Source organism: Ursus maritimus, unplaced genomic scaffold (assembly GCF_017311325.1).
Source record: "Ursus maritimus isolate PB19 unplaced genomic scaffold, ASM1731132v1 scaffold_28, whole genome shotgun sequence".
Taxonomy (NCBI): Eukaryota; Metazoa; Chordata; class Mammalia; order Carnivora; family Ursidae; genus Ursus; species Ursus maritimus.
In genome coordinates this window covers 19,425,131-19,452,073 of record NW_024425341.1, presented here as the reverse complement: position 1 = coordinate 19,452,073, position 26,943 = coordinate 19,425,131, and the positions used below count along the sequence as shown (strand labels likewise).

Here is a 26,943-nt window from a genome sequence, read left to right as displayed (position 1 = left end):
TAATTACCAGTTGTGGCTAGTGGCTACCCTGCTGGACAGCACGGATATAGAGCATTTCCATCCATGCAAAAAATTCTGTTGGACAGAGTTGGTCCATTCGTTAAGGGGGTAGGACTAGGGCTGAAATCTAGCCTATTATTAAGGGTGGAAGGCAGGGCACTTGGGTTTCCCCAGTACTGTTATCATTAAAATGGAACCAATTCTAGACCAGGTACTTGACCATCCCCCACCTTGTTAAAAAAATAAGTACATAGGCGTGGCCTCCAGGACTGCCCTACTTTCCCCTGTGCTCTCTCAACTCACATTTCTCCAGCACTAGCATTTGGGTAATGAAACATTATCCTTCTTGGTCACTTAGCATAATTTATTCTGAACATGATAATCGCTATTTCTGTGGCCAAATACAAATCAATGTTGCCAAGCTTAAGACCAATAAATAGATAAATATACAAATGTTTACCTCTTTTAAGCTTTCTTTGCAAAGAGGACAATATGGTGTATGATCTAAGCAACGCTCAAGGCAATTCTTACAGAATGAGTGTCCGCAGGGGGTTGTTACTGGCTCGAAAAACAACCTGAAATCAACCAAAATACCTGTTAGTTTTCACGGTAAACTATCCATTGGGAAAAGTGAACATGTAATGGAACCGTAACACTAATCTCTAAGGAGGAGGAAGAAGGGTCTAGTGGGCAGGAGAGGAAGGAAGGGGCAGTGATAAATATAATTATACCCTCCTGAACCTTTTAGGAGTTCTCATCAACAGGGGTCCCCTGCTAAGGGCCTACAGCTATACTGACTAATGGAACAGCCCCTCACCACATGGGGCTACGAGCACTTGAAATGTGGCTGGTCCGAACTGAGAAGTACAATCAATGTAAAACACACACCAGATTTCAGAGACTATGTACAAAAGAAAAAATGTAAAATATTCACAATTATTAGTTGCATAGCTTCTTATTTTATCATCACTTTAAAATGGCTTAATATGCTTATAAAAGCCTTACTACATAAAACTCATTAAAAAGAATAACCCAATAAACCTTACAGTTGAATCTTAAATATTAGACTTAATACAGTATGTAATACAGAATAACTGATTTTACTTACATTCTAATTCTTTCCTGAAACATGATACTTCTGAATTTCCTAGAAGTATCGTTAGATACATAGGTACTTGAGAAGTCATCTGGCCTACTACCCTCAACTCACGGTTGAAGAAGCCAAGGCTCAGGGGTAGGGGACCTGCTCGGAACGCAGCTAGTTCAGCGACCGGCCTGACGTGGCCAGCACCAGGTCTCCTGATTCTCCACGCACTGTTCCCTTGACTCTACCATAACTTAAGTGGAAAATGTTCTTTCGAAACTATTAGTCTTCTAGAATTACAAGCATTATGCACAATGGAAATCTTTATCCAATTTTACTTAATTATAAAATCCTTTTTAAGATACAAAAACAAGACAGAATCATATACGTATGTTAGAATTTTTACCCGAATCTACAACCATGGATGTCTCTACATTTCAATATGTGTAACTTCTTTAGTACTTTCCAATTTCCTAGACACTTTTTTATATTTGTCATGTGATTCTTAAAACACCTGCAATGGAGGCTACACAAATACTGACCCTACTTTCTAAGTAAGGAAAATCCAAATAATGTTCAGAGATTCAGTTATTCGCCCAAGGCGTGCAAGGTATTTCTGTCTTTTGATTTAGTCCAGTAGTCTGTCACTTTGCAATGCCTATTAGAGTGGATTAACTTTATCTACTCTGTATTTTATTTAATATAAAATAGTCATCATTTATAAAACTTTATGTACTTACCTCATGCAGAGAGAACACTCGAAATCTGAGACGTCAATTAATTCTTCTGGGATGTCACCAGAAGTTAATGAAAATGCACAGACTTCATTATGAGTTTCTATTAAAACAAAGAGACAGGACTATCATCTTTAGGAAAAAGTTTAAAGACCATTCTAAATAAGTCAATGTGTTCTCCGTGACTGTAGTGACATCTTTACCTCCTTGTTTTTTAAGCTTATTTCTTCCATCTTCGTCTACAATCACATCCTGGTCTAAAAGAGACAACTTTCTTTTCAGCAGAGCACCTTTTTCTTGAACAGAGAGTAAAGGTTCTGAGGACACTCTTTTTAAGCAGTCCTCTCTGGCAGGCATTTCTGTTGAATTTATAGCCTGTGCTGACCAAGCACGGTTTAAGTTTGCTCTGATAAGCTCTGACGTGCCCTCTGGTACTTCTTCGTTCTACAAAAATACAATAAACAAGGGTAACTAGATTTCTTCACTATCCTTTATCGCTCTCACCAAGAATCAACGGAAATGAAATTCCAATGTCTCATAAGGTTCATTTTACTGTTCAATTAAAAACACCAACTTTTAATTCTAAAACCCTGATAAATAAATGACGTTTACCTGTAATTACCTAGCCCTGGACATCAAGCCGATATATGTTATAATGAGGCTTACGCAATTATGCTAATATACTAGTTCCAACCCTGAGGCAACCAAAAGAAATACCATGTTTCACATTTTCCACAAGGCAAAGTTCTCTGATATGCAGGGTGACTAATGAACAAATATTTTACGTAAACATTTTAGTGTAACATAAAAGGCTACAAAATCTAAGACAGTGCCGAATAGATTAAAAGTGCCTACGCGGATTCTAGTACTCCAGACAAAGAAAGTGAGAATGTTAGCGTGTAAAGAAGCAGATGCACTAAAGCCATGAAAACCCTTTCTCCCCCCTTACCTGCTCTGGACTAAACTCACTGGCAGAGTGAGACTCTGCCATTACCGAAGGAAAACCAAAAGGTTTGTTTTTACTACATGACAGTGAGCTCCAGGAAGAGTCCTTCAGGCCTTCTTTTAAGTTCTCAGGTGATAGTAAATCACATAAAATCTGTAAGAGAAATATTATAAAAGTGATGGAAAATATAAAATATGTGGTTAAGGATAATTTCAAGTTATCTAATATTTATGAAACTTTAGAAAATTCATAGACATTGTTTTCAATGAGCAGAGGAGGAAGAGATTAAGTAATAAGCAGAACTGCCAAATTATTTGAAAGTCTTGTAAAACCAAGGTGTGCCTTACATGGGGGTCAGATCACCTCTAAGAAGTAATTCAACAGGAAGGCGTCGGGGCAGCTAGACTACTAGCCTGAGAAGGTACCCAAAATTAAAACTGACTTTTTAATGAAGGATTGTAAAAAGAAGAGATTTTAAGGGAAGTAGAAAACATTTACCTCTGAACTTTAGTGAGTCCTATCCTGTCAAAATGGTTCATGGTTCACCCCAAAGCATATTGTAAGTCTGGACTCAGAGTGTCTAAGTGAACTAAAGAACTTGTCTAACTACAAAACTCTTAAAATTCCACACGTTTATACTAAATTTAGCTTCTCACTGAACAAGTAACCTGCACAGGCAGCTACCAGTGCCCAGCTCTGGGATGGGAGCACCGTATGGCAACCCGTAATAGCTGGGAGTTAACCTGGAAGGCAGCTGTCATATTAAAATTTCTGGGTGCTTCTATCAGGAATACATCTATACATCTAAACTCCCCAAGGGGAAAAAATAAAAAAACAAAACCCAACAACAACAACAAAAAAAACACGGTAGGTTAAGTTAGGAGAAGAACCTGGCTAGAAGGAAATGAGGACTCAAATGTTTTTGATTGTCAAATAAGCTGTATTTAATGAACAGCGGAGCATTTCTTAAGTCTAAATCCAGAAGTTTGGTTTTTCAGTTGTACTATCTCTCAAACTCACAAAAATGAGATTACTCATGAATCATTACAATGTAAATAAAAAGGAGATATATTCAATGTAAATAAAAGTGCTTATCTGGTAGGAGGTCAAGAAATACCCCCTTTAATGAACAAACATTTTAAAATTTGTACGGTTTTACATTTCTCCTGGTTTAAAAAAAAAAGTATTAAACACTCACCTACTCTAGAACCCAGCAGATCCACTAGGGATTTACCAAAGCGATAGAAAAACATGTCCACAAAATGACCTGTACAAGAATGTTAGTTCATTACCAGCAACTGGTAGCAACCCAAATGAAAATCACTGAGACCATAAATTGGGGTATGTTTCTACAATAGAATACTTTGTGAACAATTAAAAAAAAAATTGCTGATGTATCTCAAAACCATCGTGTTCTGCAAAAAAAAAAAAAAAAAAAAAAAAAGGCCAGACACAAGAGTACATGTTGTGTGATTCCACTTGCGTGAAGTTCTAGAATAGGCAAAACCACTCTATGGTAATAAACAGTAGTTGCCTCTGGGAGCAGGAATATAGGGGATTTGCTGAAAAGGGGCTGACAACTTTCTAGCATGATGGAGATATTCTACATCTTAACTGGGGTGCTGTCACATGGATGCATAATCTCCAAGATTCACTGGACTGCATTACATGTAAAATACAGCACAATTTACAAAAGGCATATTGGGAGAAAAATATTTCAAAGCATCAGCTGTTTTGCATTCACCTAACCTGACCTAAAGGTCAATTTTTAAATATTTACAGAAATATAAGGATATTTTGTAGCATGGATAATGCAAAATTAGAAGTCCTTAAAAAGTCTGCAGTCTCCCCAAGGAGAGACCATTAACAAATATAAAAGCCAGAATACACACTAAGTAAACAATTGTTTAATCAATGGGCTAGAATGTATGTGCAAACAAACTCACGGAGGATATACTGATGTTAGCTGTTTCATAAGGCATCGGGGATCGGAGAAAAATTTCAAAGTTGTCATACTTCCAAGTGCACAAGAATCTCCCTGGGTGCTTGTAAAACTATGCCCAAATTCCAGAGATTCTAATTCCAAAGGTCTGTGGTGAAGTCCAGGAATCGTTACATTTACCAAGCACCCAAGGTGATTCTGACAAAAAGCCACAATGTAAAAACCACTATCAAGATGATAAATAATGTGGCATGTTTTGTGGATACTGAGGAGAGCATCGTGACGGCACTACAATGATATCAGGGTAGATTTTCCAAAAAAAATTCTTCAAAGACTCTCGTCTTTTCAGATGCTCTGTGAATATGTTTGATAAAAGCTGAATGCTACTCTCATGTTAGCATAGCAAAACCTCTGAAAACTTTTGAAGAAACCTATTTAACTTGGTTTAAGCCAATGTTCCCCAAAGTCATTTCATCAGAGAACTCCTCCCTTTTTTATTTAACACCTGCTAACACACCATAAAAAAACCCTGGAAAGTGATATGTGGATTACTGAGAAAATTAAGGCAGAACAAACTGGGGCAATACTATGGGCAACCATGAAGATAAGCAAAACTTAGACTAGAAATTAAAGGCAAAAAGCAGGTCAATAAAAATTCCTGAGTAGGGGTCCCAAAGTAAGAAGAGAAAGGGCTGGAAAACTTCCCTTAACCTGTGGAAGAAAACGGAATTTCCAGGTCCAGGAAGCACAGGGTTCCAAAGAAGATGAACCCAAAGTGATCCACACCAAGACACATTAGAACGGAAACAGAAAAATTTCAAGACAGAATCCTAAAAGCAGCAAAAGAAAAAAACTTATATGAAAGGGAAACCCCATAGGCCATCAGACTTATCACCAGAAGCTCTGCAGGCCAGAAGTGGCATGACCTATTGAAAGGGCTGAAAGGAAAAAACTTCCATCTGAGAATTCTTTACCCAGCAAGACTGTCATTCAGAACTGAAAAAACAGATTAACAGTGTTCCAGACAAGCAAAGGCCAATGGAATACATCACCACCACACTGGTCCTACAAGACATGTTAAAGGCATTTCTCTGAACTGAGAAGAAGTGGCACTAATTAATAAGAAGAAAACATATCAAAGTAAACATCTCAGTGGAAAACATACAGTAAAGGTAAGTAGATTAATCACTTATAAAGCAAGTATGAAGTTTAAAAGACAAAAATCATAAAATTAAAACTAGAATAACTGGTTAAGAGATGCATAAAATAAACAAATGTATAAAGTGACATTAAAAATACAGAAGGGGGGGATGTAAAGTTTGGAATATGTTCAAATTTAAGTTGCTATCAACTCAAAACAGACCATTACATACGAAGGAAGTTATATGAACCTTACGGTGACCACAGTGCAAAAACTGACAGTAAACATGCAAAAGAAAATGAGAACATAACCTAAGCATAACACTAAAGAAAGCCATAAAACCACAAGGTAAGAGAGAGAAGAAAGGAAGAGAGAGGAATGATGAAAACAGCCAAAAAAGAATTAACAAAATGGCAATATACACATACCTATCAAGATTTACTCTAAAGGCAAATAGACCACACTCTCCAGTCAAAGGACACAGGGTGCCTGAATAGATAAGAACATAAGATCCATCTATACGCCGCCTGCTAGAGATTCACTTCACAAGTAAGGACACACGCACTCTGAAAGTGAATGGATGGAAAAAGATGTTCCAAGCAAATGGAAGTGAAAAGAAAGCTGGTACAGCCAAATGGATAACAGACAAAACAGACTTTAAAACGAGGACTTCAATAATAGGGAAGGGTATTCCATGATGATAAACAAGATCCAACAAGAAAACGTAATATTCATAAACCTATATACACCCACTATAGGAACACCGAGATATACAAAGCAAATAAAATGGACCTAAAGGGAGAAACTGACAGTAAGACAATAATAATGAAGGACTTCACCGCTCCATTTACATCAATGGATAGATCATCCTGACAGAAAATTAACAAGGAACCATTGGCCTTAAACAACACATTAGACCATAACAGATATATACAGAACATTGCATCCAAATTGCATCCAAAGATTTCAAGTGCACACGGAACATTTTCCAGAATAGATCACGTTAGGCCGGAAACAAGCCTCAAATTAAAGAATACTGAAATCATATCAAGCATCTTCTCCAACCAAAATGGTATGAAACTAATGATTACTTACAAGGGGAAAAAACAAACCCAAAATGTTGAGATTAAACCTCATGCTACTGAACAACAAATGGTCCATCAAATAAATCAAAGAAGAAATTTTAAAAATAGCTAGAGACAAATGAAAACAGAAGTACCATGTACTAAAATCTTTGGGATGCAGCAAAAGGTGTTCTAAGGGGTCTACCTCAGGAAATAAGAAAAATCTCAAACAATCTAACTTTATACCTAAAGAAGCTAGAAAAAAAGGAACAAAGCCCAAAGTCCTAGAAGAAAGGAAATAATAAAGATCACAGCAGAGATAAATGAAATACAAACAAAAGAGAGGGAAGATTAAAGAACTAAGAGCTGGGTCATTGAACACATTAACAAAATTGACAAATGTCAAGACTAAAAAGAAAAAAAGAGGGCTCTTGCATTAGAGAGAAATAAAAAATTTGGACAGAGCAATTCCTAGCAATGAACTGAATCAGTAATTAAAAACCTCCCAATAAGCAAAAGTCCAGGAGCAGATGGCTTCACAGAGGAATTCTAACCAAACATTTAGTAAGAGTTAATATCTATTCTCAAACTCTTCCAAAAAACCCAAAGGAAGGATAGATTCCAAATTCATTCTATGAGGTCAGCGTTATCTTGACACCAAAACCAGATAAAGACAATACAAAAAAAGAAAACTATAGGCCAGTATCTCTGATGGAAATAGATGCAGAAATCCTCAACAAGATACTAGCAAACAGGATCCAACAGCATGTTAAAAAAAACCATTCATCATGATCACATGGGATTTATTCCTGGGATGCAAGGGTGGTTCAATACTCACAAATCAATCAATGTGATACATCACATCAGTAAGAGAAAGGATAAAAACCAAATGATCGTTTCAATAGAGGCAGAAAAAGCATTTGACAAGGTAGAACATCCATTCATGATAAAACCCCTTAAAGTAGGTTTAGAGGGAACACACCTCAACATAATAAAGGCCATATGTGAAAAACCCATAGGTAGCATCATACTCAGTCATGAAAACCTGAGAGCTTTCCACCTAAGGTCAGGAAAAAGACAAGGATGTCCACTCTCACCACTTTTACGTAACATAGTACTGGAAGTCCTAGCCACAGCAATCAGATTAAGAAAAAGGTATGAAGGCATCCAAATTGGTAAGGAGGAATTAAAATTCACTATTTGCAGGACATGATACTCTATATAGAAAACCCAAAGACTCCACCAAAAAACTGCTAGAACTGATAAATGAATTCAGTTAAGTTGCAAGATACAAAATCGATGTGTAGCAATCCGTTGCACTTCTATACACTCACAAAGGAAATTAGGAAAACAATCCCATTTACAGTTGCACCAAAAACAATAAGATACCAGGAATAAACCTAACCAAAGAGGTAAAAGACCTGTACTATGAAAACCATAAAACATGGATGAAAGAAAGTGATGACAGAAAGGAATGGAAAGACATTCCATGCTCATGGATTGGAAGAACAAACGTTAAAATGTCTGTACTATCTAAAGCAATCTACAGATTTAATATAATCCCTATCAAAATACTAACACCATTTTTCACAGAACTGGAAACTCCTAAAATCTGTATGGAACCACAAAAGACCCCAAATAGCCAAAGCAATTTTGAGAAAGAAAAGCAAAGCTAGAGGCATCACAATTAAGACTTCAAGTATATTACAAAGCTGTAGTAATCAAAACAGTATGGTATTAGCACAAAAACAGACAGATAGATTAATGGAGCAGAATAGAAAACCCAGAAATAAACTCACGATTATATGGACAATAAATCTTCAACGAAGCAGGAAAGACTATCCAATGAGAAAAAGTCTCTTTAACCAACGGTATTAGGAAAACTAGTCAGCTACATGCAAAAGAATGAAACTGGACCACTTTTTTTGTTTTCCACTTTCTTACACCATACACAAAATTAAACTCCAAATGGATTAAAAATCTAAATGTGAGACCTAAAACTGTAAAAATCCTAGAAGATAGCACTGGCAATGATGTCTTTGACATTGGTCATAGCAACACTTTTCTAGGTAGGTCTCCTGAGGCAAGGGAAACAAAAGCAAAAATAAACTATTGGGACTTCTTCAAAATAAGAAGCTTCTGCACAGTGAATGAAAGCATCAACAAAACAAAAAGACAACCTGCTGAATGGGAGAAGATATTTGCAAGTAATATACCCAACAAGATGTTAAAATCCAAAATATATAAAGAACTTACACAACTCACCAACCCCCAAAAGTAATCCAATTAAAATGGCCACAGGACATATATAGACATTTCTCCAAAGACACACAGATGGCCAAGAGATACATGAAAAGCTGCTCAACATCCCTAGTCATCAGGGACATGCAAATCAAAACCACAATAAGATATCACCTTACACCTGTCAAATGGCTAAAATCAAAAACACAAGAAATAAAAAGTGTTGGCCAGGACATGGAGAAAAAGAAACACTTACGCACTATGGATAGGAATGCAAACTGGTGCAGCCACTGTGAAAAAGTTTGTGGAGGTCCCTCAAAAAACTAAAAATAGAAATACCATATGACCCACTATGGAAATACCATAATACCACTACTTGGTATTTACCCAAAGAAAACAAAACACTAATTCGAAAAGATGTATACACGCTATGTTTATTGCAGCATTATTCACAATAGCCAAGCTATGGAAGCAACAGATGAATGAATAAAGAAGAGGTGTATATACACAATGGACAATTACTCAGTAATAAAAAAGAATGAAATCTTGCCATTTGCAACAACATGGACAGATCTAGAGGACATAATGCTAAATGAAATAAGTCAGTCACAGAAAGATAAATACCATTGATTTCACTCATAAGTGGAATTTAAAGAACAAAACAAATGAAGAAAAGAAGAAACAAAAACAGACTTAAATATAGAGAATGGGTGACTGTCAGAGGGGAAGTGGATGGGAGGACGGGTAAAATAGATGAAGCGATTAAGAATACATTTAAAATGATAAGCACTGAGTAAGGTATAGAACTGTTGAATCACTATAGTGTACACGTGAAACTGATATAACACTATGTCAATTATACCAGAATAAAAAAAAAGTAAAAAAAACCTGTCAAATAAAAAAAAAAAAAAGAGGGCTCTGATAAAATCAGAAATGAGATGTTATGACTGACACCACCAAAATATAAAGGATTATAAGACACTACTACAATTATATGCCAACAAACTGGACAACCTAGAAGAAATGAATAAATTTGTAGAAACACACAATCTTCCAAGACTGAATCATGAAGAAACAGAACACCTGAGTAGGTCAGTTACTAGTGAGAAGATTGAATCCGTGATCAAAAACCTCCCAACAAACAGAAGTCCAGGACCTGATGGCTTCCTAGTGAATTCTACCAAACATTCAAAGATTTTTTTTTTAAAGATTTTATTTATTTGACAGAGAGAGAGACAGCCAGCGAGAGAGGGAACACAGCAGGGGGAGTGGGAGAGGAAGAAGCAGGCTCCCAGCGGAGGAGCCTGACGTGGGGCTCGATCCCAGAACGCCGGGATCACGCCCTGAGCCGAAGGCAGACGCTTAACGACTGAACCACCCAGGTGCCCCCAAACATTCAAAGATTTAATACCTATCCTTCTCAACTCTTCCAAAAAACTGAAGAAGGAGCACTTCCCCAAATCATTTTGAGGCCAGCAAGCCGACAAGAAACCACAGAAAAAGAAAATTACAGGCCCTTATCAGTGACTTACATTAATGCAAAAATCCTCCAGAAAATATTAGCAAACTGAATTTAGAAATACAGCAAAAGTTCATACTCAATGATCAAATGGGATTTATTCCAGGGATCCTCTTAGATTGGAGGAATTACTATTGTTAAAATGTCCATACTCCCCAAAGCAATCTATAGATTCAATGTAATCCCTATCAAAATCTCAATGGTATTTTTCCTAGAACTAGACCAAATAGTTCTAAAATTGTAGAAAATCACAAAAGATCCCAAATACCCAAAGCAATCTTGATAAAGGAGAACAATGCTGATTTCAAACTACAGAACAAAGCTATAGTCATCAAAACAATATGATAGTGGCATAAGAATGCACACACACACATCAATGAACCAGAATTAAACCCACACATATATAGACAATTTACAACAAAGGAGCTAAGACCATACGATGGAGAAACAAGTCTCTTCAATAAATGGTGCTGGGGAAAGCTGGATAGCCACATGCAAAAGAATGAAACTAGACCAGTATCCTTCACCATACACAGAAATAAGCTCAAACGGATTAAAGACTTGAATAGAAGACCTGAAACCGTAAAATTCCCAGGAGAAAACATAGGTGGTAAGCTCCTCAATATGGGTTTTAGCAGTACTTTGTGAATCTGACTCCAAAGGCAAGGAAGAGAGCAATAGTAAACCAATGGGACTGCATCAAACTAAAAAGCTTCGCACAGCAAAAGAAATCATCATCAAAACAAAAAGGCAACCTATTGAATGGGAGATTTTTGCAAATCATGTGTCTGATAAGGGATTAATATCCAAGATATATAAAGAATTCCTACAACTCAACAAAAAATCCTAATTTAAAAAAGGGTAGAGGATCTGAATAGACATTTTTTTCCAAAGACAGACAGACAGATGGCCAACAGGAACGTAAAAGGACGCTCAACATCACTAATCAGGGAAATACAAATCTAAACCACAATGAGGTATCATCTCACAATGGTTAGAATGGCTATTATCAAAAAGATAAGCGATAACAAGGCTTGGAGAGAATGTGGAGAAAAGTGGACCCTGAATACAGTTGTTGGCAAAGCCACTATGGAAAACAGTATGGAGATTCCTCAAGAAATTAAGACTAGAACTGTAGTGTGTAGCTGTTCCACTTCTGGGTATTTATCTTCAGAATGCAACAACACTGACTTGAAAAGATGTGTGCATTCTCATGTTCAGTGCAGCATTATTTACAATAGCTGAGAAATGGAAACAATCTGAATGTCCATCAATGGTTGGATGAATAAAGACATGGTATACCTATCCAGTGGACTACCACTTAGCCCCGGGGGAAAAAAAAAGCTATCTTGCTATTTGTGACAACAGAACGGACCCTGAAGGTATTATGCTAAGTGAAATAAGTCAGATGGAGAAAGATAAACATGGTATGACTTCACTCATATGTGGAATCTTAAAACAACAAAGAAAACCCAAAAAAGAAATGAACAAACCAAACAAAAACTCACAAATATGGCGAACAGATTGGTGGTTATCAAAGAGGAAGGGGGTTGGGTGAAATGGGGGAGGGAGCACCTGCATGGTGACAGATGGCAAACAGCCTTTTAGTGGTGATCTCTTATAATGTTGTACATGGAAACGTATACGATGTTATGTACCAGTTTTGCTTTAATTAAAAAAAATTTTTTCTGAGCAGGAATATCATGACAACAATTAAGGATGATTAGTTTGGCTCCAATCAAACTAGTAGAAAACACCTCAATTCAAGCAAAAATAACGTTTAAATACGTGCAAATAAAATGTTTTGATCTCAGTAAAAACTCTACACGCTAAGTATATGACCCTGAAAACCACTTGTCAAATTGCTACTAAATTTGACTCACTGGACTCCTTATGTTCTTACCTCGCTTCTAATTAGCATTTTTAAAAACACCTGTGTCTTAGACCGGCCTTGAACTATTAAAATTGGTAAACTGATTACCTTTTCTACTTCCAGCTTTGCAGGCGCAAAATCCTCATCAAGGGCTAAGCACTGAAGAAACAGCTGTAAGGCGTCGCTTAAAAAACCAGCATCCTGGAGTACTTTTCCTTTCCTGAAGTAGACCTGCAATGAAAGCACAAATACATAACTTTTACTGACAGAATTATTTTTTGAAAAATCAGTATCAAGAAAAAAAAAAACGGTTTGCTTGGAAATGTGCATTTTGAAACTCTGAATGACTCTGAGGAGCCCAAAGCACTTCAAGGGTATATTTACACACTTCCCTGGAGAAGCACTGACGGAGGAATGACTTCAAAACCATTAATTACATCACTTCAGTAATAAATCCAGAGGATTTCTTCTTTTTAAGTCTTAAAGTTGTTCATACAGATCATTTTCTGTCTTATCCCTAATACGTATTCGCCTTGTACTAACCAGCAAGCCAGCATGGGATCGGTCTCGTTTTTCGTATTACTTTATAATCTTTTAGAGCATCCTCCCTATATTGACCTCAAAGGCATGGTTTCAAATGGGGAAAAAGTCATATAAAATAGTAACTTCCAGCTTAAAGAACTTATATGCGACATGACTGATTTGCCTTGGCAATTTTGATAAAAAAAATTAGTAAACGGATTACATATATTTGCCTCAAGTCTTTTTTAAAAGCATATGGCAAGGCAACCTCCTTTGTCCCCATTCACTGTATTAAATCACTGCCTCATCTGGTCCCCACGATGATGCCTCCATTTTCCAGCCTGAAGGACCTCTTCTCTTTCTATCCATATACCTCCTCCATCGATTTTCAATTCGGATCCATTTTTACAGTGGGACCAGTTGTATCTCTTTGAGGAAATTATGCACACTCAAGTCTCTCATCTTTTTTCTCTGTGCCTTAAAATCGGGTTGTTCTTTTGTTAGGAAACAAAGGTCTCTTATGATTTAAAACATTGGTAGATAGGCATCCACTCAAAACACTAACCCTAGATTTCTAGAACTATTTTATTTAAAGAGTCAACAAATCTGTTTCGTTAAAACTTTTAACCATAACCAAATGCATGTTCCCTACAGGTGAAATTTTTAAATGTATGTAAATGTAAAACAGTAACTTTACCTCAGGCCAATTTGGCAGTTGAAAGAGAACTGCATTTAAATCTTCTATGGCTGCTTTAAACTCTTGGAGACCAGCGTATGATTCCGCTCGGTAAATTTTTAGAGTCACATCACTGGGCTCTGAAACAAATATTTTATAAAGGTTTATTCTTAAAATATTATTATCCAATCCACAAAATACATACTAGATTAAGAACTCAGTGATTCCAGCCAACAACCACCAAAGTAGAGTATAGGTGCAACCCACTTACATGTCGAATTTTATCTAGAAGTTCTATCGTATGACTATATGTAGACAATTTTAGCACAGGAAATGATGGTTTTTAAGTACTGGAAATATTTTATAATATGAATAATCACCTCTAAGAAAACAAGTGTTTTCTTAAAATAGGGCATTCTGTACAGATTGGAAAAACAGGTCTTAGATGTTTAGAAGATTTGCCTTTTTGTGGTAAATCTTTTTTTTTTTTTAAGATTTTATTTATTTATTTGATAGAGAGAGAGACAGCCAGCGAGAGAGGGAACACAAGCAGGGGGAGTGGGAGAGGAAGAAGCAGACTCCCAGCGTAGGAGCCCGATGTGGGGCTCGATCCCAGGACCCTGGGATCACGCCCTGAGCCGAAGGCAGACGCTTAACAACCGAGCCACCAGGCTCCCCTAAATCTTATTTTTTTATACCTTAATTTCTAAATGCTCACTTACAAACAACCATCTGTGCAACTACTGCACACGGATATCCCACAGTAACAAAGCCTGACCAAGGCTCAAACTTAGGAGCGTGTACAATGGTCCTGATTCTGGAGGAAATGGGTTGATAATTAAAGAGGTCAAAATTTTAATTCCTGCCATTAGCAAAAATGGTATTGGATCATTCCCAAACGGATTTAATTTCAAATGTTTCAGAGAAAAAAGCTTTGTTGATAATTTGACTACCATCCTCTACATCTTTACTTGAGAAACCGAATTAGTATCCGCTGGCATTCGGAATTTCAGTCAGCTGGCATCACCCGTGACACTACCATCAATTGTTACAGGTACAGAGATTCTTAAAACTGAAGTCTAAGCCAAAAACTAATCTTCAGCTCATCTACAGACAAAATTAATCTGACTCTTCTTTTAAAGCTATTCATCTTTGAAGCCTTCAAAAATATATGCTTATGAAATAAAGCACTTATTGTGAAAAGGGTATAAAGACCCATAATGCCTCATTAAAAAAAGAAAAAAAACTATTATAAAACGCAATAGCTCCCTGGTTCACTCTACTTTTTAAATGATTGCTTTCCTACAGATAACTCTCAGCAATGAGACTGGCCTTTTTCAGCTGATGCTTAAGAATTGGGACTATATTGTTCCTTCGAATTTATACCAATGACAATTTTCAAAGAAGAATGAAATATTTCAAGAAAATATTTCATGCTTCCTAAATAAAAAAGACATGTCTAGAATATTTTGTCTTTTGTTTCTTAAAGTAATATAATTGGAAACCATTATCTCTGAATAAAAACACATGGAAACTGAGAGCTCAATATGATTCATCAATCAAGAATGAAGAGCCCTGGTACAAAACTTGACCCTGTAGGTGTTCAAAAGATTTTATTTTATCCCTGTCTTTGAAGAGCTTACAATCCAATTAGAAAATTTTATTTTATTGTGAAATGGGATCATGTAATCTTGATTTGACAAAAAACTGGAGTTCAGAAAATTGAGAGCAGCACAGGCCAAAATAGTCCAAGAATGAGCAGTCAATGCAAAAGCATCAAAAAAAAACCAAAAAAACAAAAAAACAAACCCTGACCCATTAAGGACTGCTCCCCCAGAGCTGGGGCGCTTCCAACAGTATCCCTGAGACCCCCTTCTCTGCATCTCAGAGAGAGGAAGTTCACTGTTGCAGCAAGCAGCCCTTCCCATTCTTGGTTCCCTTAGGGGCTTTTTTTTTTTTTTTTTTTTTTTTTTTTTTTTAAAGATTTTATTTATTTATGTGACAGAGAGACAGCCAGCGAGAGAGGGAACACAGCAGGGGGAGTGGGAGAGGAAGAAGCAGGCTCATAGCGGAAGAGCCTGATGTGGGACTCGATCCCGGATCGCCAGGATCACGCCCTGAGCCGAAGGCAGACGCTTTAACGACTGCGCTACCCAGGCGCCCCCTTAGGGGCTTTTTTATTTCAATTTTTTCTTTTACAGCAGGTCCCCCCAGCATCACACTTGATGAGATGCACATTCGAAACTTTTGACTATCAAACCCTTTCATCAATGCCTTCACCACTCAGTCCAGCCTCCTCTGGTTAGCACTGAAGCCAGCGTCCGAGGACGCCTGTCGCTGACAACACCCAGCCAACGTATTGCACTTCTCCACTCTGACCAAAGTGAACAAAGACCGTTTCCCCTCTCCTCTCAACATAAACACAGGCTCTTGAGATCCCTAAAGGTGGGCCTAAAAAGTTAGTATGTATTGGAAGAAGAGAAAAGGTACACATAAAATGACAAGAGGGCTAGATTTTAAAAGTCTTGTTCCCCAATTCTTCGTAGGTAACATTTTTATTAAGAACTTCAAATCTTAATGGAATAATTATTTTAAATGACTTTATAAGGGGGAAAAAAACACCTCATCAAGTGAGTTGAAATTCCTAAAGCTTCTTAAGAGATTAGGGTCACCCCACCCACTTATTCCAAACCCTTAACTCTAAAAAGAGAGTCAGATGCACTAGTTGAGACCCCTGAATCATCAAAGCAAACAGTGTATGCCATCCATGTAAACTTTTGCAAAAGGCAACTGTAAACCACCCCCCCAAAACAAAAACCCAAAAAGCAACTATCAGCCCAGCTGTGTTAGTAACTCCAAGTTTGAAAGAGTCAACAAATGTTTCCAGTATGTTCTCCACCTGGCCTTGAGGACCCTGGAGTGAACAAGTCACCTCACTGAGCATGCTATCAGGGAGGGGCCTCTCAGGCCACTACTGCAGGTACCCTAGTGCCTGGCATATTACAGACCCAATTTGTTGAAAAAGTAAAGAAATACAAAGATGTGGTTTAGGCTAACTGTACTAAAAACATGATTTAACTCCCAGATCTTTATCTTCAGTTCTGAGCTTTTCAACCTGCCTTCAGATTCACCAAATTTCCAACTGCTTGCTATAATTTCCTCAAACTCAGTACATTTCCACTAAAAAAGAAAAAAGAAAAAAGAAAAAAATCTTGGGGCACCTTGGTGGCTCAGTCAGTTAAGCATCTGCCTTTGGCTCAGGTCATGATCCCAGGGTCCTGGGATCGAGCCTCACACCGGCCTCCCTGCTCAGCGAGGGGCCTGTTTCTCCCTCTCCCTCTGTTCTTCCCCCTGCTTGTGCTCTGTCAAATGAATAAATCTTAAAAAAAAAAAAAAAGGTATTTTTACTGTATTCTCTACTAGTAACACCACTGACTTCTCAAATCAAATCCCCAACTTTGTCAATTTTACCTCCCATAATCTTTCTCCAATCTGTCCCTGGTCTTTTCCAATCTTACTGCTAACAGCCTTAGTAAGGGTCCGGATCCAAATCTCTAAGATTTTTGCAATAACTTGCTAACCACTCTCCCTACCTCCTGTCTTACCTTTATCTTCACCATCCAGATGATTAGATGGGTACTTTAGTACAACATACAAATTCCTACACACCCGGCTCCTGCCCCTCTCTCCAGCCTTACTTCCTGTCATTATCAACCTCCCAGTTTAGGCTCCAGTAATTCCTAACCTCACCCTGCCCCATGTCTGCCATTCTATTTCATGCCTCCTTCCTTGGCTCACACAACTCCCTCCTTGTCAGAGCTCTACTTCGATACCCCCACCTAGCCTTGGTCTGGGGAACTATTTCTCATCCAGCAGGACTCAGCTCACCAGTCTCTTCTCCAGATGCTTCCTTCTGAGTCTACCCTCCCTTGGCACATCACTAAGGATCAAGAGCAGGAGCTCTGAGGTCACACTGCCTGAATTCAACTTCTGGCCCCCTCACTTACCCACTGTGCCTGGGGCATACTGGCAAACACCTCTGTACCTGTTTCCTCAGCTACAAAATTGAGGGTGTTTTCTAAGATTTATTTTTATTGAAGAAACACCACTTACTATGTTCTGTTCTAAATGATTTGCCACCTTCAGAACAACCCTATGTGGGTCTAACACTGTCCACATTTTCACAGATAAGGAGACTGAGCACAGAGTGTTTAAGTAAGTTGCCCAAGATCAAAAAGCTAGGAAGTAGTGGATTCAAGATTCTCCCTCAGGCGGTCTGGCTCCAGAGTTCTTGCTGTTCACCTCTGCAAATAACAGTATTTACCTCACAGGATTACTCAAGAGTAAGTTAATACATGCAAAAGACTCAGAAGACGGCTTGGTACATTGTAACTGCTGGCTATTAGGACTGTGTTCCTTCACTGTATGTGCACTGCATTCAGTCTAAAATCTATTTTTGAGCTCCCTCCATTATTTCCTGTCTTTGTGTCCTCAAATCCTGGCTTTGCTAAATGTTTGCTGAACAAGGGGAAATTCATTAAAATCTATCCCCTTATGCTCCTTAATTCATGCTCCCATTTCCTCTTCTCTTAGACCCAGTAATATTGCCAGTCATCAGGCACATAAAAAAACTGAGATAAAATTCTGCTTCACATCTGAAGAAACCAGATCTTAAGCTGCCGAGGCATTTCACGGGCTGAGGAAACTCCAGAATCCCAATTACTCATCTTTGCTCCAATCCTAAGGTTGTTTCCTTAGTTCATCTTCAAGAAACGTTTTCAGATTATAAAAGTTATAGAACATTTACTTAGAAAATCTGAAAAAGCTACAATATTAAGAAACATCTTTTTCCCTCCATTAAGAAATAACCAGTGTTGGCCTAGAACCTATAGCTTTTTCCTATGTGTGCAGATTACATTTTTAATTTCATAGTTTTATGAACTCTACCCTAAATACAGTCTGCAACCTGCTTTTTGGTCAATGTAATTAAATCCACATAACTTTAAATGGTTGCAAAATATCCTACCAAATTCACAATCTATTTAAAAATACACTACTCAGCAGTTTTTATTTCCAATGTTTGCTAATATAAAAAGCACCACAGAGGCCCCTGGGTGGCTCAGCTGGTTGATCGTCAGACTCCTGATTTCCACTCAGGTCATGATCTCAGGATCCTGGGATGGAGCCCAGGCTTTGGCTCCACACTCAGCGGGGAGTGTGCTTGAGATTCTCTCCCTCTGCCCCTCCTCCCCACTTGTGTGCTCTATCTCTAAAATAAATAAATCTAAAAAAAAAAAAAAAGGTACTACAATAAACAACCATCTGTATGCCTTTACATATCTATTTCCTTAGTCACTGTCTGTAAAGTTGAATGGCTGTGTAGAAAATTATATATACGACGTTTCAATACATTCTGCTAGCCCTCCCTTTATAAAAACTTATTTTACACTCCCAAAAGCTGTGTATTTTTGTTTCCTAGAAAAATACAAAAAAAAAAATCATTGCTTTAATGTGCATTTAATAAGTCTGACCTTTGAAACTATATATTTATTGGCTAGACTGTTTATGCACAAGAATAAACATTCCATGTTCATAATCTTTTACTCATTCTTCTGCGTGTCTTTTTTTTAGATTTATATGTTGAGCTATTTCAACAATCTCAGTGGCTAACCAAAATGCCAAATTTCTTTACTTCTGTTACTTTCAAGTTCAGTATGGTAGGGCTTGGTTATCATAAAAGCCCCCTGAGTGTCTCAGTGTGTTAAGCAGCTGACTTTTGATTTCAGCTCATGATCTTGGGGCCCTGAAATTGAGCCCCCACCCAGGGTTTACGCTCAGTGGAGTCTGCCTGGGATCCTCTCTTGCCCTCTCCATCTGCCTCTGCCCCTTCCCCCCACCTCATGCTCTCTGTCTCTCTAAAATAAAATAAATAAATCATTAAACTAAAAGCTGCCAATTGACAAGTTATTAGTGATTGATTAACAAAGTCTAAGAATAGTAGTTTGGCATACTTAAGATCATAACCATAGGATTCAGAACACCTGGGTTTAGATTCCAGTTTGGACAGTTTACCTTACTCTTTAAAACTCAGTCTCCTCACCTATACAATGCTGGTGACACCTACGTCTTAAGACTATTGTGAAGACTACATAGACGATGCATGTTGACTGTTAACACAATGCCTGGCACACAAATGCTCAATAAACAAGACATATTATTAATATTACAAAATATTTCAAAGTAAGTTGAATAGCAATGAGATTAGCCCTCAATACAAGGCATTAGAAAGAAGTTGTTGTTGTTGTTTTTTTTTTTTTTTTTTTACCCAAATAAAGCTTTGCCAGGTGAGAAACATCTTTAGGGATTGGTAGTACAGACTGGACAAAAGGAAGGGAAAGGAAAAAAAAAAAAAAGACTGATCCCATCCTACCAAAGCGGGGGTGGAGGTGGTGGGAATTTGAACAGAAGCTTCTGTCTTGCATTTTACAGTGTAAGTAATTAAATGTAATTAAAGTAATTCACCTTTTACAGTTAAACATAGTAACAGTTTTAAAAAATATCTTTACAATGCAAGGCATAGAATACTATATAAATTCATTTAAATTTTCACTTGAATGTATCTAAGCCTCTTAGAAATAGTCCACTAAATAGAAAAACAATTCTGAATACACCAAATAACTAGAAATCTAAGATAAAAGAGTTTTGGTAAATTTTGCATTGTTTGATGAATAAAGAACAGATTTTAAAAACATGGAAATTATTTAAAACAGAGCACTTAATATTTACATAACCCGTTTTCTCATCTTCTAGATCAATAAGAACATGCCATTGTAACTGATCTTTGAAGGGACCCTGAGGCATTGCAAAAATCCTTAAAGTGACTTCTGAATTAAAGAAAAGGTGAATCAGACATCTACTGTATATAGGCTCAGTTTGTTAGAGGTCAATTAAGCAATAAACCCCTTTTCAATAAATACCAATTTGCTGTGATTTTAAAAGAAATTAAAAAAGAATACAACCTCTATAAAGACAGGGTGTTTATTTTGTCCACATCTGTATTTCCAGCACCTAAAATATGCCATGTATGTAGTAAGTACTCAGTAAATACCTGGGGAATAAGAATGCGTGAGATTTATGATTTATATGCTAATTTTTAAAATCAATTTGAGTCTTAGAAGCAATCTCCATACACCTGGTGCTTCTGCTTTCAGTTCTAACTTGGTTATTTACTTGCCTCAAGAAAGGCACTTAAAATTCTTGGAGCTCTCTTCTTCAGTCTGTGAGTCAGGAATGCTAAAGTTGCCCTCCTACCTCACATGATCTTTTGTAAGGATCAGTTAAGATAACGGAAATGAAAATATTTTGTGAACTATGAAACACCATATAAATGTCAATGTTTACTGTTCCAAGTGTTTTACAGATTAAGTTAGGACATACTAAGTTTACTGATTAATTAAATTTAAATCTCTTCATATTGAACTAGTTAAGATACTAAACACCTTTACATCTTAAGTGTATTCAGTATTTACCTATAATTTGACTCATCTTTTTATAACTAAAGCCTTTCAGTATCTGAATTTTATTGATGGATGCTAAAATATTACTACTGATTCACATATATAGGCTAGAATCAGGATTTAACCCTGATTCTGGCAATATTATTAATGTGGGAGAGAGGAGAGAACAGGACTTAACATCATAAAATTCAGATTTTAATTTTAGCTAAATCATCTTCTAGTTGTAACACAACTTTTACATTTTAAAATTGTATTTTTTTAAAGACTTTATTTATTTGAGAGAGACAGCAAGCCAGAGCCTGAGAGAGCATGAGCAGGCAGAGGGGGAGGGGCAGAGGGAGAAGCAGACACCCTATTGAGCAGGCAGCCCAATTCCCAAATTCAGGGCTGGATCCCAGGACCCTGATATTATGACCTGAGAGGAAGGCAGATGCTCAACCAACTGAGCCACCCAGGCGCCCCTAAAAGAATTTTAATTAATATTTACTAGGCATTTATTCTACCAGGCACCATTCTAAGCACTTTACATCTCAATTCTCCCAACAGCCGTGTTACTACCGTTTTCTCTCTATGAGTTATCTAGCTACGAGACACTATTCTCACTTTTCAAATAAGGAAACCAAAACAGAAAGGTTAGACACCCGGCCCAAGGTCAGAGAGCAAGCGAGGGCTGCGCTGGGACGCAAGCCCAGGCAGTCAGCCGCCAAGGTGAACAGCTTTAACCATTAGGCCACACTGCAACTCCACTGCCAGCTGCCTCAATTTCCTTGAGGTAAGGATACTCCATAGGATTCTTTGTGAAGATCAAATGATACATAACATTTTTTTAAATGCTTGATAATAGGCAATGACTACATAATTAATACTAAAGACAAAAATTTACAAGTATTTTAAAAGAACTGTTCTCCCCCTTATGATCTTTATTTTTTCAAAACCAGGTCAAACTGTAAATTAGTGTTCTTTTGTCTTCTTTTGGGAGACAGGGGTGTATATAGGGAGAAGGCAAGTCAGTGTAAAAATTCATTAAAAATAAAAGGAAAATAGCAAAGTGGGATCATTTCAATAGGCCCTTAAGTATAAAGATTCAACACAGAAAAGACTTTTACATAATAGCCCTGAATACTAAAGAGACAGAAAGTTATGAAACATCTGAGTTAATACCAAAAGATCAATAGATTAAATGTTATCTAAATATATTTCAATTCAACAGACACTTATGTAATCTCAATGGGAAACTTCTGATTTTGGAAAAGGTTTTCAAGCTTTCCTTTCTTGTCAACAGGGATAAATTTGGACGGGTGTGGGCTAACTGCAGACTAGATTATCTTATTCTAGTTAATAATATTTAGTTTTTCATAAGAATTCTACAAAGAAATTATAGTGAAGGTCTTTTTTCATTATCAACAATAATGAAAAGTATCATTAGTAACTACAACTGTACAATTACATAAACACATTTCAAATGCCTATCTAGTTAACTAGCTGACTCTGAAAAAGGTAAAGCCTAACTACAGATTTATAACTCTACTAAACATTTTTATTTACCCCACTTGATATCTATAGTTTACCAACTACAATTTGTTAACTCTAAGACTTTTTTCCCCTATGTTGCACTAAAAATGTATGGGATGAAAAGTTATCCTTGTTAGTAACATTCACACAGATTTTTGAGTATGGAATTAATTTTTGAAAGACCTCAGAAGAGGGAAAAATAGGCTAATGAGGTGAAAGAAGACTTGAGTTCTAGTTCCACAAAAGTAAGATTTAAGTAGCTGAATAGGCAAAATTCCCATGCTGACCATGCAAATTGTCTTTAAAAAAGGAGAGTAAATATGGGGTGTTTTTTTTTCTGTTAAAAATAATATCCTCAATCCAAGGGCCCAAATCTTCCTTAATTAAGATGACTGGTTATAGAACATTAAGCCAGACATTAAATTAGTAAGTGTGCTCACTGGTCTGTAGATAAGACCTGAATTCTTATTAAGTGCCTCAGTTAATTCTTATAGATGCAGCATTTAATACCGCATAGTGCTATCAGTAAGTTTCAGCCTTTATTTTATCCTAGCAACAAAGAAAACTTTCCAGGAAATTTGTCAAACATTTTCAGTGGATGAGCTATAAAGCCAGGACCAACCCTGGTGCAACATGTAGGAGAAATGGAGGATACAATGTTGCCTCTACAACCAGCTAGCTGTGTGACTGTAGACAAGTCATTTCACCGCCCTAGCTTCTGTTTCATTTTTAAAACGAGGACCATGGCCTAGATGGTCTACACTTCCTCACTCAAACTCTTTTTACCCAGAAAGGCGGAGCTGTCTGTATCAGAATTTTGTATTCCAACTAGTTTTCTTTTGTTCTAGGTCTGTTGTTCTACTCCATTTTATGACTGTCTACACTGCCCATAAAGACACTGAAAGACTATGAAAATATGCCAAGTTTATGTTTTTAACTCTGAAGGTATTAAAAAATATATTGTCATTAGTTCAAAATGACTAAGCACTTAGGATAAAAGACCAACAAAAACAGAGTTTCAGTTACACAGTTTAAAATGTACCTAATACCTAATATCAGTTTATATTTTAGATGTCTACTTTCTCCGGGATTAGTCCCTCCAACATTATTTCATGCCAGTAAAGACACCCATCTTGAAATATGCTTATTTAACACAAGATTTAACAGCGACACTATTGACATTTTGGGCCTGGTAACTGTGTGGGAGGCTGTCCGGGGCACTAGCAGCATCCCTAGCCTCTACCCACGAGATGAACCAGCACTACTCCCACGAGGGGTGGCAACCAAAAACGTCTCCAGGTATTACCAGATACTGCTCTAGATAATGTCCCCTGGGGGGTAAAAATCCCCCCTGGTGGGGGAACCACCGATAATAAAGAACTCTCCATGCTCCCTAGGTAAGTCTGGCAGTGTCCCCTTCTACAACCTAAAACCACCTTAAGAGCGCTAACCTAGGTTTGGAAGCCGAAGCTGCTTCTCGGAGGTGAAGAAACAGACAAAAGATCTAAAAGGCTTTTCCCCACAGCTTGATCAAGAGTGGAAAGGCAAACAAGCGTGTCAAAGAACTCATCAGAGACTACCTCTTCATCTTTACCGTGAACTAGGGGTATTCGAAAAGTAAGCACACGTGTGTTTACGAAATAAGTATGATCTGGAAGAGATAGGTAAACCATCAGGAGGAACCAATGCTGCAGACATTTTCAGGTAAGCCTGGACACCCCCGGGCAGCTCCGACACCCACCCCAAGCCCAGTGGCCGGCGGGGCCTCCCCGAGCTGGGTGCGGGCGCCGAGCTCCCGCCACGCCCACCCGACGTCACCCGTTACACAACCCCCACCCCCACCCAGCTTATGCAATTCTGCCCTCCCGCGGCTTCCAATTGCCCCAGTGACTTTTGTGGGGTACGACGGTAAACGTTGCACGCCCAGCCTCGGCTGGAGATCCTCTCGCCGCCCCGGCGGTCGTTTGCCCGCGGCTGGCCCGGCCCGGCCGGGCCTGGCCGACCAATTACAGGAAAGAGCGCGGCAGGAAGCGAGCGGCCGCGCCGGCTCGCCCAACTTCCACCCCATCCCGAGCTCCTGCGGCCTCGCCCCGACCACCCGCTCCGCTCGGGACGCTCCCTTCAGACCGCAAGGCCGCGGCCGAGGGAACCCCGAGCCTGTGCGCCCCTCCCCGCGCCGCGTCACAGTCGGCTCCGAAGGCGATCCCCATTGTGACCGAAGCACCCCGGGGCGCCGCCCCCTCCCACACCCTCCAGGACCCCGAAACCCTACAAGCGGGAGGCAGGCGGGCCTCGGTGAGGCAGAGAAGCCTCCCTGGGGCGCAGACCAGCTCCGGGTAGCCCGCCCGTCGGGGAAAGGAGGGTGGGGTCGGCCGGGCCCACGCCGCATCCCCGCACGGTCACCTGCTCGCAGCGCCTCGCAGGCGGCGGCCAGGGCCTCCCGGTAGCGCCCCTGGTGCAGCAGCTCCCCGAGCCGGCCGGCCGCGCGGGCTCGCTCCCGCTGGCCCGGGAACCACTTCTCGGCCAGGTGGTTGAGGACGACGCTGGTTCTGAAGCCCGAGGCGGCGATGGCGGCGGCCAGAGGCGGCGGCCGCGGGGTGGTGCCCTCAGCATCAGTGGCGGCGGCGGGCGGCAGCCGGTCCCGGCAGAGGCGGCAGCGGGCACGGAGCTCTCTCCGCAGGCAGCGACGGCAGTAGCTGTGGCCACAGGGCAGGGTCACCGGCTCGCTCAGGAAGCCCCGGCAGCCCAGGCAGCTGAGCAGCCCGCCGGCACCGGGGTCCGTGCCCGCTGCCAGGGTCGCGCTCCAGCCCAGCCCGTGGCGGAGCCGGTAGTTGAGCACCAGGCAGTCCACCAGGGTGCCGAGGCACTCGGGCCTGACCGGGGCCCCGCGGCGCAGCGCCGCCGCGTACGCCTCCAGCGCTCCCTTCAGGTGGCCGCCCAGCGCCAGCAGCTCGCCGCGGCGGAGCAGCAGCTCCCAGCGCTCCGACTCCGCCGCCGCGCGCTCCAGCCGGTTGCCGCTGCCGCCGCCCACTTCCCAGAACCGGCCCCGGCTCCGCGGCGTGGGGGCCATCTCCCGGCTCCCTCCTGGGGAGCTTCTCGCCACGTCCGGAGAAGACATGGCCCGCGGAGGGCTGCTCCTCCGCCGCCGCCCGCCGCCACGGTCGCGGAGCCTCCGGGGCGCGCGACTCCGCACGCGGCCCGCGAGCTGGGGGGCGTGGCGCGCGGACACAGCGGGGCGGCGCGCGCCCGGGAAGCCCCGGGGGCGGGGCCTGGCGGGGCGGGGCGGAGCTTCGCTGATGTGCCCGGGACTCCCCCGCACGGCCTGCGCCTGGGGTCCCGGAGGAGCTTACCGCCTGGCCCCGCCCCTTCCGAAGCCCCTCCTGGGGAGGAACGCGAGGTCAGATGATCCCCCAGCGGGGATCTAATTGGCTTCTCCCGAAACAGGGGCCTGGCTTGTAATTGAACAAAGGCTCTAGGAGCCCAGGCCTCCACCCGCCCCTCGCCTTTTCGCTGGACGCCTACCCTCACCTGCCAAGACTTCTCTCCTTAATGCTTGCTTCGTGGGTGCTTTTCTGCCGGCGGCTTGCCTACCGGGACTAAAGCCCAGATCGCCAGCACTCCCCTGACGTCCTGAGTGGGGACCCGCCCTCTCCTCCGGGCCAGTGGGAGCTTCCCCGAGTAGATGTCAGGTGCACTTCTGCATTTTTTTACACCCAAGTTACAGATGGACATATCGAGGCAGAGGACCTAAGAAAGCGCAAAGTCAGTCTGATGACTTACTGACTCCTCAAGTCCAGGCTAGGTCAACTTTAGAAACAAAATAACCCCACCCACGTTCCTGAGCAGACTGCTTCCAGACGGCAAGGCAGTTTTCCACAGTGGCAAGTTACTGCTGCCTTTCCAGTTTAAAACTCACCCCCATCTGGAGGAAGAAAACCCGCAGGTTCCCAAGGTGTCAGACGGCACTCTTCACATCTCATTCAATGCTCCACAGCTGGCTAAGGCCTATATTTGACATTTTTAAAGGGAAACCACCAAGATGAATAATTTTCATATGTCATTCACAATAAAACTACAACCCAAGCAGGGTCTGCGGTATCGCCAACAGAAGAAAAAAAAATGATCTGGGTTTTGTATAATGGACTATATTTCCTTTAAACTTGATGTCAGAG

At 40.1% G+C, this 26,943-nt stretch overlaps 1 protein-coding gene across 1 annotated transcript in view; it reads right to left on the bottom strand.

The window, feature by feature from the left end:
* Positions 1 to 25,904, bottom strand: part of LONRF1 (LON peptidase N-terminal domain and ring finger 1) — a 37,998-nt gene extending 12,094 nt beyond the window's left edge. The window contains exons 1-7 of the mRNA XM_040643328.1: positions 25,175 to 25,904; positions 13,764 to 13,882; positions 12,653 to 12,775; positions 2,768 to 2,917; positions 2,022 to 2,262; positions 1,825 to 1,921; positions 461 to 575 (exon numbers count right to left, since the gene is read on the bottom strand). Of these exons, the coding sequence (XP_040499262.1) occupies positions 461 to 575; positions 1,825 to 1,921; positions 2,022 to 2,262; positions 2,768 to 2,917; positions 12,653 to 12,775; positions 13,764 to 13,882; positions 25,175 to 25,889 (1,560 nt within the window). The 5' untranslated portion in view covers positions 25,890 to 25,904. The remainder of the gene's footprint in view (positions 1 to 460; positions 576 to 1,824; positions 1,922 to 2,021; positions 2,263 to 2,767; positions 2,918 to 12,652; positions 12,776 to 13,763; positions 13,883 to 25,174) is intronic.
* Positions 25,905 to 26,943: the final 1,039 nt, after the last annotated feature.